Below are 19,418 nucleotides of genomic sequence, written 5' to 3'. Positions count from 1 at the left end.
AGTAACTTCATGACTGTTGTCGAAAATACATGTAGAAGACATTATTTCACCACTGTAGTAATCATATCATCAAAATAGCAAAATTCATTAACTTTTGTCATATTCTTCCTTCATTCCTTCTCGTCCATAATTAGTAAAAGCATTTAAGGATGATAAATACCTTTTAGACACTTTCAGATTTTTATTTTTTTCTCAATTGAACACATCCCAAACCCCAATAAAGTATACATTTTCTGAAAGCCCTAATATAGAGCTATCTGACGAAGTACAGTACACGGTCATTATTTGCATAAGAGTCACGTGACAAGCGTTTTGCTGAACCTTCCAAAAACCGGTTTTTCCCGCCTTATGCGAACACGCTGCAAGATTTCCGGTTTGAATTTCTTCATTGACAAGCCTTGACAATATCCTTCAAAACCGTCTCTGGGTTTTTTTCTCGGAGGCTCCATTCAAATTATATGGCGTGATAATTAAAATTCCTTGAAAACCATATTCGTCCAACACCGTTAAGAGCGCATTAAAAATAACAAAGGCATATAAAGGAAATCCCAGACACAGATTTTGAGTTCATTATGTTTCCAATGGACGGTGTGAATTTCAAGCAGCTAGTGTTTGTGAGCGCGAATTGACGAGGTGCCAAAGAAGGGTACTTCATTCACATATTGAATTCGAGAAAAACGCAAAAAACCAGTTTTGATACTTCCACGCTACAGCATTTGATAATTAGACGTGCACGAGCCATAACAAGGGCATACTTTGTTACCTAGTGATGATGTCGGCCGGAAATGACAGTTGTTCAGAGAAAAAGTCCCAGGAAAGAAAAATAAATCGCGGAAAACTACCAATTTTTGGAGCCTTGTGTGTCGACACATCGCCACAGCGAATGGCTTCAGTGGGAAAAACAATGACGTCAGCAGTCATTACTGATAGCGGGCATGTCCTAAATTCATATGTAGATAAGTTTGTTTGCGTTCCCCAGATCACACTCCCCTCACACACAGAACCATAGACTTGATAGTGTACTATCGCACTAATTGCAAAGTTAATTCTAGGACGCGCCATTGCACAATAAAATCTCGAATGGCCCTCACTTCTACGTTTGACGCGCCACTAAGGGCTCAACATTACGAATGGGTGGATCACGCAGAGTTCACGTAGTTCATACATTCGCGTAGCTCCCCGAAGGTCATTACCTCAGTCATAGTGTGATATGTAAAACGATTCAGTTACCTACTGTATCAACCTTTGCAATTAAATACCCACTACAGCACATATGGTGGTACATAGGAAGCTGGGTAGAAAGGACTGATGTAGGGGCAACGGTGTTTTGGAGCCGTATGCATGTGGCATGGCCGATGAATATAAAACAACGGCACTGGCCGCTGCGTAATGGTGGAAAGCTAATCGAAACTCTGATTTTTAACGCCGGTATAGTTGATGAACCCAGGATGTTGGGCAGTCCCTTAAATTGAAGCGTTTGCAACGTCTACCGTCCATACTTGTAACGAAACGTTGAACACTGCAAGGAAAACATCCATGATCGTTTTGAAGAGCAACACATTTTAGGTCAGACACATCTCGTTTTCCAGAGTAGCCAGGTCTTTGCATAGAACAACACCGCTGTGTAAAACCCTTTGGCCAGAACCAATGATCGTAAATTTGCTAATACATACGAGTTATGTTTAAAAGTTGATGTATCGATCACTTTATTTAGGTCGTACGGGTTACACTCTTGTGCTATATCAGTGTATGAGTAGCCTAATTGTCGATGCGTGCAAATCGAGGGCCACTCTCGGCGGAGAAATCCTACCGGTGTGCTAAGCTTTGATCAAAATCACAGTCCTTAGCAATTTGTACAGTTGTTCAAGTCCGACATATCAATAATTCACCACATAAGTTACGTAAACAATTGAATCAAACCAAACGGTTTGCTGTTGCCATTGTTGGGCCAGTTGCGTATGTACAAGGGACAACTTTGCAGTAGGCTTGGTTGGTTACGGGGGGCCTGATCTCCAGTATTCTCCCTTTCTTGACTTGATAGACTATAGCATTTTCTGCAGAAAATTCACGGTTTTTACATGTGTGATGATGATCGCCCCCGATTTTCTAAAATGGTCCCCTTGGGACAGGAGTTGGGGCCAACAGTGGCCCGTTGTTTTTAAATCCTAGAATGAACACTGTGTAATTGTTTATCTAACATTGCGAAAAAGACGTCAACCACCGTAAAGCAGCGTGTGCAGGCTCCGACCAACCCTAAGCAAAGAGTGATAAAACGTCGCACTGCTGAGAAATCGTTGTTGACACGATGTCTTGACCACACTAAGAAAAATGACTTGCTCTCTGGTGTAGACTATGTCTGGAACTGTACGAATACTTGTTTATTGGACTAGGCTTCGACAAACATTTAATTACGGTTTATTGTTTACAGACGGAAGTAATCCTGGTGTTTGGAGAAGTCACAGCACGTCATTATGTAAATTAGCTAGTGCCACGCAACGTTGTGTCACTCAAGATGGATTATGCAAATAGCAATGCAAATGTGTCCACAATGTTTACAAAAGCTCCCCGATTTAACTGGGATAGCCACGTGCATTTGTTTTGATTTTTAAAAATCGTGAATTACACAGAAACCATTCCTTATCTTGAACTGGCGACATATCTCAATTCTGGTTCTTACTTCAAGGCATATTCTCAGAGAATTTTGAAAATTTGACAGAAAAATGAACGATTTCGTATTTATCTACCTTAATACGCAAACTACCAAAATGCAGATTTAAAACTGCTAGATGGCAACTTATTACTGTCATATCTTAGTATCAATTCAACGTACATGGCATTTTGTCAACTTTGGTCAAGTCTATACTGATATATATTCCTTAGTGGGAAAGTCTCTTAAATGCATTAATTAGTTATTAGTTATGCAAAAATGCTAAACCACTTTCACTTATGTCATATCAGAGTATTTCAATTTATTTAGTAAGTTTTGTCAACTTTGGTCAGGTCAATCTAGATATATATCTGTGATGAGTAAAGTTAGTTACATACACAAACCAACAGTGTCATTTTTGTCATAATTCTTAGATAGACAAACAGACAGACAGACAAACACAGAGAGAGATGTACACAGAAAATTTGAAACATCAGTAGCACAAAAGATCATTCAAATGAACACACAAGCTAAAAACCCTAGTCATGGTAATACTTTTTCCAAGTCCTCTGTGCCCCACTCCTAATAATTTAGTGCATCCTCCCTTGCTATGTAAATGAGCAAAAATAAGTCAAAATATTACTTCAAAAATTATTATCTGCTGAACTATGCAACCAACAACCCCCAAAACCTAATCAGATCTAGTTCTCATCCTAAAGATTCTGTGTACCTAATTACGTGACATTTGATGAACAAGTTTGTGAACAAGTTTGAGAGATATCGACGACACAAATCCATAACACACACACACGCACACATGCACACACACACAGACATATTACAGACACACATACAGACGTCAACCTATAACAATGGCCTACCGCATGGGCCAAAAATGAGAGAACCAAAGGCACTATGTTGTCTGCCCATCAGATAACAGTATTTACAAAACAGACTGGAGTAGGCATTATGTGTCAGGATTTACACAAAACATGAAAAATAGGGCCATTAGAGTCAAAGATCAAGGTCAAGGAGGATATTTATTGGATCATATATAGGGGATATTCAGAGACAGTACTGGAATGGTCTTTGTAGCAGACTGCTTGAACCAATCTATCCTGGTATTAAATTCATATAACAGAATATCTACATTTCATTGAATGTCAGATAAGGGAACATGAAGGAACGGCAACTGAAAACAATAAATATGTCCTCGTACACAAATGCTCCATTTCGTGTATTGAAATGTGAAAGTGTTTCTAAGTTTATTTCTCATGTTGACAGTTACAGGGATATAGGCTACTGAACTGGGGCAATGCTTACAAGGTTCAATGATGTAAACACATACTTAGCTGAAGAAAACAATGTAAAAGATTGTAAGAGTATTGATTGGGCCAATGATATCAAAAAGTTTATAACCTTTTCATCATTGGATGAAAAATGTAGCATTGTAAAATGTACAGGTAGTGTTGCATTGCATAACATAGTATTGAGTAGTGTACTGTAGTGATGTACAATACTGCTTAATGTTGTGCAGCATATAGACTCTCCACAGTCGCTGTGCCTTGTTTTGTGCGCGCCGCGATGGGCCTAGCATTCGAATGCTGTGCAGCTGTGAGCACATGCTGCCAGACACAGCGACTGTCGGTTCTTGCAAGTATATGAATATTCATAAGGGTAGTGACGTCAAAAGACAAACCTATCTAACTGGGCGGAGAGAATATATACTAGTAGCTGGTAGACCTATATACGTGGTATGTTTTTATTCTTCATTTTTCATTTTATTTGGCTATGCTACCTGTCATTTTTGTTTTGATTAACAGCTGTGTGGAGTTCTATAAAGTACCCAGATCAGGCAGAAATCCGACCGGTCGCTTGCAAGAACGTCCAGACCCTGGGATTCGCGTCGCGTCTCTGAAGGGCGCGCACGTGTTCCAACAGGGAAGAACGCGAATCGCAGGGTCTCTGCCAGACTATGCAGCATAGTGTAACGTATTACAATATAGTGTAGTGTAGTGTAGTGTAGTGTAGTGTAGTGTAGTGTAGTGTAGAGTACTGTGAAATGTAGTGGAGTGGCTAAGAGTGGAGCATGTATGGTGCAGCAAGGTATAATGTATTGTATTGGACTATATAGCAATGTTAGATATACACCACCCCTGGCTTATGGCAGTGGAACAAGACAATGACAGTGTCAACGACCCAGCTGACACAGTCGGAAAGCCGAAGAGTGTAAATGAAGATTTATTTTGCTACTTCTTCTTTTGGACCAAAAGTATACATTTGTCAACTTGTTTGTTTACAAAGAATACATTTCATCAGGGATGATGATTAAAAAACTGATCCTGCCAATAAAAATCTGCAATTTTGACATTATTGACTTTAGAAGTACTCTTCTGAGTTCAGACCAAACTTTCATATTTCAAATATGGATCAACATGTGATGTCAGTTGGTGTTGACATGACAAGTTGAACAAGTTGTTTATTACTTTTCAACATATTTACTCTTGTTCACTGTAGAATTCCATATTTGGACTAAGTTACATATGATGCAATGGTACTGGAAATAAGGGGTTCTGTGGTAGACTGTACCGGTATGTATAAAGTGTAGACATACACTTTGTTTGACATGAAATGTACTGTAGCATAGTATGTTGGTGGTACACAACAAACTATGTATTGTGCTGCTAGTACCATACCTGCCTACCTTAAAATTTACCAATTCCTAGATTAAGTATAATTTTCATATTTGTTAAGATGACTTTACAAAGCCCTTTATAAAAACATAATCTGTAGAAAGCATAAGAGACCAAAATTTCTCAACCTTAAAAAGCTAACACAAACATTTGAACATTTGCATAAAGATGTACAGAAATCACAGTCCCTCCTACCACTGTTTAAAAGGAATGTGGGTAAACATTGAGATGATACACTGACAATGTTCCTCCATCTTATCTCTTACCGCAAACATAATTTGGATGAAGCAATCTTTGATGACAGAATTAAAAAATAAATTAATAATACTTACGAATTAGACATAATCCAGTACGTGTTGCTCTCCATCCAGTACAGCATGTCTTCATACCACTTGATGATGTACAAACATGAGGACCACTACAAAATTACAAATAAATATATTGTAATTAACATCAAAATTGAAGATACAGCACACAATACATTAATAGTGGAAGAACACACACATAGATATCAACAGTCCACATCTACCATAGTCAACATCACAAGAAATCAGAAACCAGATGAACCTTCAGGAGATACCCGACTGCAAGATAAAATTCAAAATACAGATGGTTGTTTATTCAAATCTCCCCTAAGATTCTTACTCCGAGAATGTAAAATTATGAAAAACATTAATTCACTGTAAAATGTACTTTATCAGTTAGTTGATATAAAATACATCAGATGCTGACCATGAATAAATAATTTTATCACTCTGAGTTCTCAAGCAGAGATAATGCTGTGTTGTACTAATGATAACATGACATAAGCGGTAGGTGATATTTGGTTATAATGAATTATTACTTAGCCATGTCTGGAATTCTAGAAACAAAAGTCAAACTTTAAATTTGAAGTCTCACCATTTATTTCAACACAATGGAAATATGTTAAGAGGCTCCATTCTTAAACCTGTAATATGTTGATAGTTTTTGAAACACTATAAAAGGGCATAGTGCTCACCTTACTGAACACCAAATGTCAATTTACCACGAAGAACTTTGGCGTTGATTGGAATATTTTTTTATTTAAACTTACTTTTAATTATCAGAAATAAATTGTTAGTGATGAGAACAGATACATCTGAACTGTACGTGAAGAACATAACAGAAATTTGACACAGCATTTGGATTAAAGGTCAAAAGTCAGTCAGGGGCTGTTAATGTCAGGGGTTGCATGATATGAATACACTTTTGCTTCAAAAGATTAGCTGCACTTAGAAACTGGTATTAAAGAAAATATTCATGTGATGAAGAAAATATTTATTCATTAGAGTCAGCGATTGGTCAGCTTGACCTTTGAATTGACAGATCACTGTCAGTAGTGAGCTAGTCACATGACAACAGCACTTCAAATACACTCCATTATCACTATGTTACGGTCTAATAAACAGGGTTTGTTGACCTCAATTCTATGTTACTCCTTACCCTGCTAAGTTCATCTGTTACCATCAGGTCAACATTGGTTAAGACCACAGAGGCCATAATAATAATATTAATAATATCTTATTACTTGCTTGTGAATAATGATTTTCATCACATTTCATAGCAAGAAACATTTTGCATAGAAACAAGGCTAAATTTTCTCATATGACATCGACAAGACCAAATAAAGAATAATTAATAATAAATATAACCAGATATTTCTAAGTTTATATGATGTGACAATATCGTCTTAAAGTCAGTGATGACAATTTTTCTTTTTGTTTCAAGAAATATAAGTAAGTTTTGGTTTGTGTCATTTGGCAGGTTGATTTTATTGAGAAAAATATTCCTTTGGACTTCAAAAAATGCAATTGATCATCAATAAAGTTTGTGTTAAATTGATTGCAGTATCTTTCAGTAACTTGGCATTTGCAATAGTATTTCTCTTTTTCTATCTCTATAGATGATTATATACACTTAGAGAATGAAGTAATCGATTTTCTTTAATCAGCTTGTAATTGTGTTAGGTATGGTTCTAATTGGAAATGAAGTTTTACTTTGGCATTCCTTCTTAATCAAATATTCAAGGGTTTGTTAATATGCAACATATGAGAACTATTATGCCTCATATGGTTTTAATCATAGACCGTCAAAAACGAGAGTCTATGTTTTAATCAACTTGACCTGATGTTGACATATGAACTTGGCAGGATAATGGTTGAACAAGAAATGCAGAAAGGGGAAAATGACATATAACCCTTTTCCCCACCAGACAATATCTCTTCCCTATCTGCCCAGTCAGTGAAATACAGTATTGAGTCACATCTATACATGATATACCACAATACACCTTCAGTTACTCAGCCATGAAATAATCCACCATATACAGTGATACAAAATACAATTAATGCTGCAAAACCAGTTAGAACCAAATAAGTCATATGGGACTTTTGAATAGTCTTTGCAAGGAAGCTTTTCAACATATTCATACAAACATATTTGTCTGCAGTTTTGTTTTTGGGACAGAGCTTTGTTTTGATGTCAAAGCCTTACAATCTGAGACAGTAGCTGTGTTATCAAACATATACTACTGGTCTGATTGACAATGTCTCATTGCTATTATAAAAACAATCAAATGTAAAAGTACAATATCACTCATCAAATACTTCAATGAAATGATAAGATTGCAGAGTATCAATGCAACTTACATGTTACCTTGCCCTAGAAATTACTTTGTTCATGTTAACTCCACTCTCCACTGATTGGGTGAGATTCAAAATCCATCTACAGTATATGTCAGCAGGCAAAATGTAACTTTTAAGTTGAACAGTAGCAATACCCATTAATTTGATTGATTAATTGATTGGTTGATTGATTGATTAACACTTCAATGTAAAGCAACAAGTATAATTATGATTGTATGGATAAACTGTAATAAGTGCACATACATCTACCCACATCGTTCGACACAATTTAAACAGATGTAAAATAGATCCCTTTGAACATAAAAATCCAACCTGAAAACAATTCTTAGAAGCCAGGATACAGGAGACATAGACAGATGAGTGATTACAATTTACAGACAACATTGTGACCCACATGGCCCTAGCTGTGATGTAATGCAGTGAACAAAAGCTGTTTCTGGTTGCCTCATACAGCCTTTGTATATCAGTCTATTGGCCCTTGTAGCTGAGTACCCTGTTTCATAATCGCTATCTCAATTTACATGTCATACTTTTTACGTCAAAGGTTTGTGAACCTGGGACCTCCACATTATAACTGCAGTGAAATCTGGGAACTGCCCCTCTGACACTACTTTCACCTTTGGACTTTGCTCTTGATGCGTAAGATGGGTACTTTCAATGGCGTAGTTGATAGGTACAAGAATAAGCAAGATGACCTGACACTGCAGGGGGTGTAAATCACTGTGGTTGACAATAGAACAGAGAATTTCATTGTTGTCAGATCCACCACTGTCAAAGTATTTTATTACGTATTGCCGTTTTTCGATACCCCGTCTTACGTCTCTGATTAATGCCCAATAAAATCTACCTTGTAGTTGTACGCTTATAAATATCGCCATGTCAGGGTTGCAAATTCAAACCAGCCAACGACAGGGTCCGTAATTAGTTACAGCATTTTTCGACCGGTGCCACTGGGTGGGGAGGGGAGGGGCAGTGACAGTAGTACAAATCACTACAATGTAAACTACTATATAGAGTTCACGGTCTGGTTTGTGAAATAACTTTACCAGGCACAGAGTACTAAATTGCATTGGCATCCGTGTACGTTGTACGTACAAACACTTATAAGACACTAACAATGCCAAATGTTTGGGTGTTTTTATGTTTCTGACAGTGCATGGTGTCGCCTTCAATTTTTGTGTCAGTCCAAGGCAGGGTCAGACTCGTCAAGGCTTTCCTATCGCCGTTTTCTCGTGTAGAGAATAGGTTAAATACAACCTAAACAGCTAAAATACAAGGTGATGCACTATCAGCCTGGAATGTCACTAGTTAATCTCTTATAATAACAATGGGTAGCTAATCTGACCGCTGTCTATTGACAGTTGTTAAACATTCTATTCAGTTGTAAAATCAGAGCCGCTGTGTCGATGAAGGAACACCGACACCATGTCATTCTGGTTCAGTGCCCGCCATCAAAGTGTACTCTATACCTACCTCTGTATTTGCACTCCAAGTCCCACATTGTCTCTTTGACTGCTTCGACTTGTTGTAATCATCGACACCAGACACACAAGAAAAACGAGACAAGCAGTGCACATTCTGCGATGAACAGATCCACTGTTAAACATATTAGCTGTCCCACACACTTTGGACCAAAGTTTGGTCGCAAGTTGATCAAACATTTTCAAAGACCCGCCAGTCCAGCCTAGTGCGTCTCACCACGCAAACTGAGCGATCTCGCTTATTGGACAGCTCGCATTTGGTCTTGAAAAGTTCACAGATGAAATCAAGTTGAAAGAGACCAAGGCTTCGGCTTTGTCGTGCAAGTTTAGTGGATCATTCTGTGATCTCTCCTTTCCACAATCAAGAGCTGTCCTCAGAGCACCGCCACTCAGCACTTCTCTGTCAACACTATGCCGTCCAAAGGACTTCCGGCCAATTGACCTTCACTCCCGGTCACCAAACGGCGGTCGCTATCGAGCTCTTTGCACTGCTGACTATAAAATTTTTTTTGAACTTCTGTGATACACTCTTTCAACCAATCAACAGTTCCGTTTTGTTAAACTTTTCATAAATCAAATCTCAATGTTTGAAATAAAAATTTAGACATAGATATGTCTATGCATGATAATCTTATGGCCCTATAGGCCTAAGGGACTGGTCAGTTTCTTCAGCCTGGGGGGGGGCGGTGGATTCATGGGGGGGGGTCACCCTGTTTTTGACTTTGGTGATAGGGGGGGTCACCATGTTTTTGAAATGCCCAATAGGGGGGTCAGTGTGTTTTTGAATTTTGACACAGGCTCATCATTGCCTAAAATGCTAGTGTCAGCCACAAAATTCATCATTCAGTTGTATTTTTCGGCGCGCCCTTCGGGCGCGTAACTTTAATAATCAGTCATATTTTTCAGCACGCCTAACTTTAACATATCAAGCATACATATATCAGAGATATCTATATGTTCAATATTTTTCAGCGTGCTCTTAAAGCTCATTACTTTAATATATCAGACATTTTTCAGCATGCCCTTCAGGTGCATGACTTTAATATACAAGGCATATAGGCCCTATATCAGAGATATCAGGATGTTTCATATTTTTCGGTGCACCCTTCGGGCGCCATACTTTCAGAGATATCTTGATGTTTGCTAAGTGAAAGTGTACCATTATGAAATCTGCATTTCATATGAAAAGGATGACAAATTCCTGATACTTTTCTGTTCTCTCTGTGAGAATTCAGTATGAGAAAGCAACATGCACAAATATTTCACAATATATATTTGATACAGTGACTTATTTTAGAGATAGAAAAATGACAAGATATCTTTCCTTCTCATTGATGCAATTATTTTCCTTTGTTTCATAGGTTTTCTGTAGAAAGATGCTTTTTTATGAACAAAATAACAGTTAAAAAAGGCAGTTTTTGTCATTATTAGCTGTGCTTTTATGGTTTCAATGTTACACAAGAAAAGGTCCTCTCAGACACTGTACACATCAGATTTGGCTAAAAACTCTCTATGGCTCCTCAGTAGATTTAATTGGATGGTTGGCAAGTCTTAACACCCATCAAAGTTTTTGATTCACTGCTTTTTCCTCTTTGATATTAATGATTGACATCCATTTCTGTACAACAGTTCAGGACATCTGGTTAAGCAGAGAAAGTGTGAAATACATTCACAGCTCATTCAAAATACAGCTCATTCAAAATGTACTGTATTTAAACTTTAAGATTGACACTTTGAAATTCCTATCTTACAACTGACATGTAAACAATTTCACTAAAACATAGAATGACTATTTAAAATATAAATATATGTAAAATGTAAATATAATAATATATATATATATATATATATATATATATATATATATATATATATTATATATATATATATATATAATTTATGTCCATCTTTTGTTTTACCTTTGTCGCGCCCGGGGGGGGGGGTCACCCTGTTTTAGAAATTTGGAATGGGGGGGTCACCCTGTTTTCAAAATTTGGAATAGGGGGGGTCAGCCACTTTTTGACGTCGGCAAAAAATAATCCACCGGCCCCCCCCCCCCAGGCCGAAGAAACTGACCAGTCCCTAATAACCCCTGGTTATAAATGTAATACTGAGGCATAAAAGTCGGGCTGAATGTAGATATAGGACACACTCGTTCGTGAACCGCTGTGTGGTATGCATCAGAAAAGTTCATAAATTCATACTCTTACTCAACTCATCAGTTGTGATTGTGGTTGTCATTATCTATCAGTTTATTTTACCGTCTGTCTCTCTGTGGACTTTTTTAATGTTTATATCAACCTTTTAACTGAAGTATTTGAGGGATTTTCTGTAAGCTTATATTTTATAGGGGCCTACAGATAATTAAAAAAAATGTTTTGTACATTTTGATGTTTTTTATGTATTGTATACTCATTCTATTTTACCTTTGGGTCACAAACTGAGTATGAAATAAACCATAATAATAATAAAAAAGTACTTTTCTATAATACAACAGCGGTTCGCATTAGAAAAGTACTTTTCTAATGCATGCCACACAGCAACCTTCGTGTATCGGTTCAAAAGCGACTGTGATATAGGACGGCTGTATCTCTTGAAAACAAAGCGGAATTTTTATGGCCTATTACAACGTCGTAATGTACTCGGAGTTTACGATTTTATGAGATATGTTGAGTTTACGTGTTTTAAGACGTGTATATTTGACTAGGCCTACTTCTGGTTTTGTGTGTGTAGCCTACTAAATACTATTGTAAAAACACATAAAACAAAAAAACATGATGATCTAGGCCTATATACTTAGAAAAGATGACGGAAAAACGATGGCATAATTAGGATGTCTTTATTCTCATCTCGCCTGTTGGATTATTAAATTGCCATCTCATCATCTGGATATTTAGCAGCAATTCAGCTTCACAATTGCATGGAATCGATTGTGCAGTTGTTTCTAAATTCATGCGCGCCATGCATTTGTAAGGGCATGGTGTTAATTCGACTTGAGTGTGCGTGCTACTCTGGTCTCCATTTCACATTTTATGTTTTGTCTATTGCTTTATTTCCAACAGACAAACACACATCTTCATGTTTTGTCTATTGCTTTGTTTCCAACAGACAAACACACATCTTCATGCTTAAGCTATGTTGTTATTTTTTCTGGTATGCATATTCGTAAAAAGGAAGCAAGCAAACAAACAAACAACGACAAAACATCGAAGGCTGAGTTCCCTGTGCGCTAGGATCAATTCGTTTACAGGTCATTTAGCAATGGTTGTGGAATGTTAATACACTCACATTCTCAGCGTTTGTAATCAGTAAAATAAGCCCGACGAAAAAGTAAGGAGTCTTTTCCAAAACGATAAAGAACAGCATCCAGGGTGTAATTCTGCATGACGTTTTATATTTCTGCCAGACGAGACACTAACTCTACACAGACAAAGACGATAAAAACCAAATTTATAGCGGAACCTCTGAATAAACCGACGTCATGAAGAAAGTCAATGCTTGTTCCATCTTCACCGAGTCTAAGTGACTTCCTGCACTGTCTAAAAGTGACGAATTTGTCGGTATAAAAGATTCCCTTGTTTGATTCATCGAACCATTCCCTTTATCTACTCAAGATACGTACCGATTGACACAAAAGTTATAAGCCCACAGGTTAGAAAAGTGAGTGACTTTACCGGTACATATCAATCGAGTAAATTGGAGTAGACGGTTGGAGGATTATTGCTCCGCTGTTACCATGGATACTCAGAGAAGTAAAATTTAGTGCTGCAGTGTGATGTCAGATATCATCATATAATCTGCTAAAAATGTAATGCAAAGACAAAGGAAAATACTTGTTCAATTTCAACCGTGTCCGAGATCGAGAGTAGCTTAATATACATCCTCAGACAAGATTATACATCAGTCAGGGACATTACTCAGTTACTGACGCGGTAAAGTCACCGTTCCCGACTCGATTTTGCCGAAAAACGGGTCAGAAATAAATCTAAAAGTGTAATACTTCCCTTTCTGTAGACATGTTATGAAAAATGTAAACTATTGCCCTGTGCTTGTTTGCAATTTACAGCTAGACGAAGGGGATAGCTTTGATCATTTCATGCAGTTCTAGTTCTAGGGATATAGGGGCCTACCGAGTGACGACATCCGCATAAACAGAAACCGACCGGGCCTTAGTACTAGTAGATGTGACTGAACTAGCTGTGGTACCTGGTGACCCTAAGCTATCTGAGGAGAGAGCCCAAGAAGCAGTGCCACTCTGGTGGTGGTGGGGGCAACACAGCATAAATGCGCTTCTCATATTGACCACAGAGCAGTTATAAATTGGTTTCTATCTCCCTGCACTAACATTGTGACTTCGGAGCGATGGCTGAAATATTTGGAATACAGAGTTGCTGTTGTAGTTTTCAGATATAATGTAAACATAAAGGCGTCACACGACACATTCATTTGGTCAATCAATCTTGCTATATCATGGTCCCGGAATATCTTGAGCATTAAACCCCAGTTGTATTTCTACTTTCCAAACTTGGCATTTCAGGTGTCGCGCCTCGGTGGTTTTAATTCACAAACAGATACCAATTTAAAGGGACATAAGCTGTAACTCGTGGCAAGTTTTTCAGTATTCTGCTTCTGTTTATCAACAACCGTGTCTGACCCTAATCGGTTTGTCATGCTGGAATTTTGAGAGCTCTTTTTGTCAAGACAGCTTGTATGTGTGTAGTGATCATTGTTAATTGTTTACAAATAAATTCTAGTCCGGACTTGAATACAATTTTCAACAATAATACTCATATAGGTTGTGTTGATATGCTAAATACTGGGCGTTAAATTAAGTTTAGGGATTAAATGCAGAAAGTCTTGAGAAACCACAAAACAAAAGTTCTGAAAAAATAGCCAAAAGATACAGCTTATGGAGTTTTAAATTAAGAGATGACGTCATCTGCACTCTTGTGGGTCTTCAATACGGAGTACGACAAGATAAAAAACCTCATTACAATGCTCATCTATGCTAAGAAAGTTATTCAAACAAGATAATCTACATTTTCGTTCAGTCAGTTTGCGGTAAAACTACTCAGATTTCCCCTGCTACTGCGATGGCGAACGATAATTAACACAATTGGAACTATTTTGTGATTATAAGATGAACAGTAAAAGTCACAGAATATGCTCTCAAAGAGAGGGTTTACTCAAAGCATTTAGTAATTATCAATTTTTCTAGTGAAAATATCAAAACTGTAATTATCGAACTAAATGTTAAAGTAGTATAAAAAAATTGTAGTATTTAAAGCCATCTGCTATTCAAAAATTGTAAATTTATCCTTTTTGACAATTTTTTAAGAATATTTCATCTCATTGATACACATTCTTGAAAATGTCAAGATTAAAGGTCAAAACTTGATGATTGCTGTTACAGTATTGTTTAGAGGACCTGGATGCATTTGAAGGTTTCGGGATCATATCTGATTGGTTCTTTACTATTTCAAACAATGTTTAGGGGTCATATCTAAGTGGTCCCTTAAAAAGATTAAGGGACACATCAGGGTGGTCCCCGAAAGTTTCAAGGACTCATGTGGGTGGTCCCTCAAAGTTTCAAGGTCATATTAGGATAGTCCTTGAAAGATTCGGGGACTCCTCAGGTTAGTCCATGAATGTTTCAAGGACTCATCCGGGTGGTCCCTGAATGTTTCAAGGACTCATCCGGGTGGTCCCTGAATGTTTCAAGGACTCATCCGGGTGGTCCTTGATAGTTTCAAGGTCACTTTAGAGTGGTCTCTAAAAGATCCAGGGACATATCAGGGTGGTCCCTGAATGCTTCAAGGACTCGAGGTCTTTGAAAGTTTCACGGTCAAATTAGGATAGTCCTCGAAAGATTCAGGGACACCTCAATTGGTCCCTTGAAGCGCATCCTGTGGGGCAGGATGCGCTTACTATTTTCGAAACACCTGACATCACTTCTTGGTCTTTTGGCCAGAGGTCCATATATCTTTCTTTCATGAATTTGACTTTGTTTGTACCGTCTATTTACTGTCTCTTCTGTGCTGTTTTGTGTCTATGTTTACAACTATTGTCTTACAAATTTTGACCTAGTGTTATTGGATTATGGATTGGTATGATTGCGATTATTCAAGGACTCATAGACTTAGTCATGTCCACGCTACGATTACAGTTTGCTGACATTGTCGAGATCGGGAACAGCTCTGTCACTCCACAAAGGACCTAGGTAACATACATCAAATTCATCGGCGATATCCAGTATTCCGTTGCTTTCCATGTAGTGCTGTCAATAAATAATTGAGGTAATGGACGTCCTACATTCAGAATCAGTAACCTTTCCCGACGAAGGAATTAGTGCAGTGGACAAAATTCATTCGAACGTTTACACAATCGACTTGAAACAATGCAGAGTCTCACAACAATGTAACCCGTGACCTTTATTATGTTAATTAGCAAGGACCATATTATTTGATGTACGATTCGGTGTCTCGCTTAACGAGAAAAGCATCATTGACTACATGTCCAAATTAATCATGAAGACTGTAACATACAACCACAGTATTTTAAGCGGTAGGAAAACTTTACAGCATAAAAGAGCAACATGTACCTTACTCGGGACCTTACACAATCGCGCGATGCGCTCTAGGTGTCCCTGTGGATTAAAATGGAATATGCCATCATGCAAATTGTTTACCAGCGTCGCGTCGGCTCGGACAGCATACTTCAACAAACGAGTACATTGTCATTAATCGTCAGGACGCTTGTTTAAATCGACTGAAGGTTCAGCCACTGCCCAGTTCATCACATTTATGCCAGGGAGAACATGCCTTGTAGATCTCGTTGCATGATTAATATGCAATGACATGTTTGAGCGCCGGCCGACCAGTCACACATCGGAGCCATGAGGACGCCGGGTTAAGCCATTACATAATCTTAACTTCGAGGTGCTGAATATTGACGCTTATGTGCAGGAAGTTGGACCAAATCTTTCCAGTGATTCCTCTGCCTGTCAGCTTTACCAAGTAATGCTTGTGAATGCACAAGCTGACGAGCGAAGGTCACACCAGGATAGTCCCTGAAAGTTTCAAGGGCACACCGGGATAGTCCTTGAAAGATTCAGGGTCACATCTGGGTGGTCCCTGAAAGTTTCAAGACTCATCTGGGTGGTCCCTGAAAGTTTCAAGGTCACACCAGGATAGTCCTTGAAAGATTCAGGGTCACATCTGTGGTCCCTAAAATTTTGAAGGACTCATCTGGGTGGTCCCTGAAAGTTTTCAAGGTCAATTCAGTGTGGTCTCTAAAAGATTTAGGGTCTCCTCGGAGTGGTCCCTGAAAGCTGCAAGACATCTCTGCACAGTCCCTAAAAATTCCAGACAAAAACTGTTGGTTTCCGCCGTTAATATTTTAAGGTTTCAACAGACAGATGATATTGATTACATTTCTTTGCATCTACCAAAAACAGTTCATTTTTAATTGAAGGGCTGAAATAATTCAGTGATTTTGTAAAATTTTCCAACATTAATTAGCACACTCACTAGAAAAGGGTAGTTTTATCAAATTTACCAAGTCTCATTTCCTTGTATATGAAATAAATAAATGTACAAGACATTTTCTTAACATCTACCAAATCATTTGAAAGAGAGATCACCAAAAAAACATACACTACAGCAGAACTAATTTGGGTAGAGGTAGCAGGCCATTTTCTCATCGAAAATTTAAAATTTTATCATGCATCCTTTGGTGAAAACAGTAAATGCCTACAAATCAACCTTGGAAAGGGAATTTGTATTTTGACTTAAACTAAATAAAACAGACAAACCAGTTACGTTTAATGGGTTCTATTTTCCTAAGCAAGCGAAAAGCTAGACAAAAATGTAAATTTGCTCGAGATGTATTTGATGATTGTGCAATTATCAATAATTTATGAAATTTGCCCCCACCTTCACACAAAAACACTGTTAGATTGATGATTTTTAAATAGATTTTAACAAAATGCTCAAGATCTTATAATCACAAAATAGTTCCAATTGTGTTAATTGGTTTTCTTCAAATTTGCATCTATATTTGTCTTCTCGATACATTATTGGACAATAATCTCATTGATTATAATTTGCGGTTTCTTTCAATCGCATTTCGTCACTGTGTAATTTTTTGTAGGTACTGCTTTGAGTCATCACCATAGTAACAGCTGTATGCATACTGTATACCTATGAAATCAGGATCTTTAAAAAAGCACTTCAAGTAGGTGTTTATCTCAAGTGCAGGTCAATAAACTTTTTAGGCAACACATCTAATTAACACGATTGGAACTAATTTGGGATAATTGGATCTTCATATTTTTCAAATTTCTCAAAAACGGTAGGTGCCCTATAGCTGAACGTTGTGATACTACAATAGAAACAAGTGTGTAACGTAAAAAGAAAAGTAAATGAGCTTACATTTGCAGATTTTAAAGACATTAGTTCACCATCCAATTATTCAAAATTAGTTCCAATCGTGTTAATTATTCTTGTGTATGGTCAATATTTTAAAAGTGCGGGCATGTTACTATCTCGTGTACAACTCTTTTGAATTTTTCTTAGAAATTGATGTATATTTCCTTCACACTATACCAAAAATTATCTCCAAATGTACTTTCACAATTTCTCTACATCATAAATACTCTCTATGGATATAATTGAAACGGCTGTCTTGACTTTTACAAGGGTCCTAGGAACCTGTGAACTAAATTTGAAAGTGTAGGACCAGCATTTAATGAAAGATGAAAAATTGAGAAATTTGGCCAGAACATTTACAAATGTCAATTTCACTATAATTTTCACAAGTCCAAATTGAATCTTCTATAGGAACCAAACTACCATTTGTACCAAATATCAAAGTAATAGTGTTGATATTAATGACAATTTTTGAAATTAATGAAAAATTTTAATTTTTGTCATAATTGTGCAAGCCACATCTTTAAACGGGAACTTACTGGGCAGTGGGCGCACAATAGGGCTATTACTGATGACGCAGCCATTTGCATGTACACTGGGCGGGAGTATTTGAATTCTCATAGCATTGCTTTGACCATATGAGAATTTGAATAATCATGATGGGCACTTTCGCAACAAATGCAAAGACAGGTCAAATGGTCGTACAGGGAACACATTTTGAAACATATGCGTTCTCTGACAAAAACGGAACATTTTTTCAGTTAATTTTCGACTCATTATAAGTCGCTATATATTCAGAGACATATGCAAGATTCAATGATAATGAACGCCTGAAACATGGTAAAATCATAAGATTCTAGGACAAAACAGGGTACGTCAGATCAGTAGCGTGGCTTTTTTACATTAGCATATATTTACAAAAGGGGAAGTTCCTGTTTAAGATTCCACCAAGTTCTAGGTAATCGTCAAAACATTTCACATACCTAAGCTGGTTACATTTGGTGTAATTATTCTTAGTTATGAGCTCGACAAATTTGGTCTACAGACTGATGGATGGAGGGGAACTGATACACGGAGATTGACAGAATGATGAGACTGTCAACTTTGAGTTTGTTTCTATTGAATACAAAATCTTGAAATGTTAAACTTTGTAATGTTCAATAATTGTTTCCAATAGATTGCTTTGTTATTTTCTTTTCTCAGGGAACATTTTTTGTTATGATCCCAAAGTCAACTCAAAATTACTGAAGCAAAGGTGGTTGATGAAGTGTTCTGGGACTGTAAAGAAGTAACAGCTATGCTAGTTACTGCTATGGTCACATGCACTTTGAAAAGGTCAAAGGTTAAATACCTACATTCTGCATAGGTTTAAACCATTTTGAGGCATTCTATAGGAGTTAATAACAAATACATGAATTGCTACCAATGTAACATTCAAAAACACACACGTGAATTGCTACCAATGTAATGTTCAAAAACACATAAATGAATTGCTACCAATG

General features: G+C 37.3%; 1 protein-coding gene across 26 annotated transcripts in view; it reads right to left on the bottom strand.

Annotated features, from left to right (window-relative positions):
- LOC139126300 (kielin/chordin-like protein) overlaps window positions 1-9,908 on the bottom strand; it is a 141,197-nt gene extending 131,289 nt beyond the window's left edge. For all 26 annotated transcript variants that reach the window (XM_070692345.1, XM_070692348.1, XM_070692347.1 and 23 more), the window contains exons 1-2: window positions 9,480-9,908; window positions 5,673-5,758 (exon numbers count right to left, since the gene is read on the bottom strand). In XM_070692345.1, the coding sequence (XP_070548446.1) occupies window positions 5,673-5,758; window positions 9,480-9,667 (274 nt within the window). In that variant the 5' untranslated portion in view covers window positions 9,668-9,908. The remainder of the gene's footprint in view (window positions 1-5,672; window positions 5,759-9,479) is intronic.
- Window positions 9,909-19,418: the final 9,510 nt, after the last annotated feature.

This window comes from Ptychodera flava, assembly GCF_041260155.1.
Source record: "Ptychodera flava strain L36383 chromosome 3 unlocalized genomic scaffold, AS_Pfla_20210202 Scaffold_27__1_contigs__length_13241970_pilon, whole genome shotgun sequence".
NCBI lineage: Eukaryota > Metazoa > Hemichordata > Enteropneusta > Ptychoderidae > Ptychodera > Ptychodera flava.
The sequence above is the reverse complement of the archived record's forward strand: the minus strand, read 5'-3'. Positions and strand labels throughout refer to the sequence as shown.